This window comes from Propithecus coquereli, unplaced genomic scaffold, assembly GCF_000956105.1.
Source record: "Propithecus coquereli isolate 6110/MARCELLA unplaced genomic scaffold, Pcoq_1.0 Scaffold240, whole genome shotgun sequence".
Lineage (NCBI taxonomy): Eukaryota > Metazoa > Chordata > Mammalia > Primates > Indriidae > Propithecus > Propithecus coquereli.
This window is the reverse complement of record NW_012147953.1, coordinates 567,609-569,028: the sequence shown is the minus strand read 5'-3', so window position 1 is coordinate 569,028 and position 1,420 is coordinate 567,609. Positions and strand designations below refer to the sequence as shown.

At 41.5% G+C, this 1,420-nt stretch overlaps 1 protein-coding gene across 1 annotated transcript in view; it reads left to right on the top strand.

Moving 5' to 3' along the window:
* The window catches only part of NAF1 (nuclear assembly factor 1 ribonucleoprotein), a 121,375-nt gene that overhangs the window by 78,973 nt on the left and 40,982 nt on the right, over nt 1–1,420 (top strand). Inside the window, exon 3 of the mRNA XM_012646086.1 lies at nt 1,070–1,384. Coding sequence (XP_012501540.1) covers nt 1,070–1,384 — 315 coding nt within the window. The remainder of the gene's footprint in view (nt 1–1,069; nt 1,385–1,420) is intronic.

Sequence of the window (1,420 nt, the reverse complement as noted above, 5' to 3'; positions counted from 1 at the left end):
CTAACATTTCTATTTTTTTCTTTATTTTGTACCTTCTATTTTTTGGCTGAGACTTTCTATTTTTAATATTTTTAACATGTTCATAATTTCTTGTCAAAGCATTTTTATTAGTGCTTTAATCTTCTTTTCCTACTTCTAACATCTTTGTGTTGACCTCTGTTGATTTTCCTTTTTCATCTAGGGTGAAATCTTCCTGGTTCTCTTTATGATGAGTGATTTTTGATTGAAACCTAGATCTATTGGATATTATGTTGCAAGGCTGTGGATCTTATGTAAATCTTCTGTTTCAGCTTTTTTGTTTGGTTTGTTTTTGTTAAATACCACTCTGGTAAGGAAAGGAAAGGGGTAAATTGAAGTCCAGGTTTTCTTCTTAGCTCCTATTAATACCTGAGGCCAAGGAGTGCCTCATTTCTGCAGGGAGAGGATAGAAGTTCTGCCTCCCCACCACGTCTTTCCTTGTGCCTGGTAGGGATAGGAGTATCTTGATATTGCTCTCCACGTGGAGTTCACCAATGGAGGATGATGGTCTTCTCACCATTGGGCAGTGATGAAAATCCTGATTTCATTTAGTCTTCTCTGATATCACCCCATTGCATGAGGAGGAAGTACAGTGGTGTTGCTGCCAGTGGAGGTGGAGGTGCGGGCTCCCCATGTAGTGTCCACTGCCATTGCAGGAGGCCTTATTACTAGTGCTCTGCTCAACCTGCTCTTGACACTACCCTGGGCTCAGGTCCTTCATTGCTGCCTGGCAAGGGTAGAAGTCTAAGTTCCCTACTCAGCCTTTGAGAATGTGGGTAGGGATGGTGCCACAGTTATTTTTGTGATATTTGGCTGGAGTAGAGCAGTTATTGTCTAAATGTTTTCTCTTACTATGCCTTTTCTTTCCTGATCCTTTGGCTTTAAGTTTTGCCTTTTCAAATCATTTAAAATTGACCATTTTAAGCCTTATACTTTTTTAACTGCCAGAAGATACACTGGAAGTTAAAAGGCATCATTGAAATTTCAAACAGTGCTTTTTAATATATTGACCTTATTTTTGTTTTTATGCTTTTCTTTCTCCCGCCCAAAGGTGAAGATTTTGCTGAAGTACATCAGAATTGGAATGCTCATAGCTCTGCTTCAGAGCATTCCAAAGGCTATCGCAACAGAGAATTCACACGAGGATTTTCCAGGGGTAGATATCCTCGATCTTGCCGTGGTAGGACTCCACCTCAGCAGTTTTATAACTTGGAACACACGGTATCTCAGGAGGCTTCGGGATTTCCGCCTCAGAGACAAGATAATCCTATTATACCACAATACGCTTTTCCTCCTCCAATGTTTGACATGCATAATTTTTCACTGCCCCCACCCCCACCACCCCCGCCCCCATCTGTAAACATGGGTTGGGGTGCAGCAACCATGGCGCCTCATCCATTAC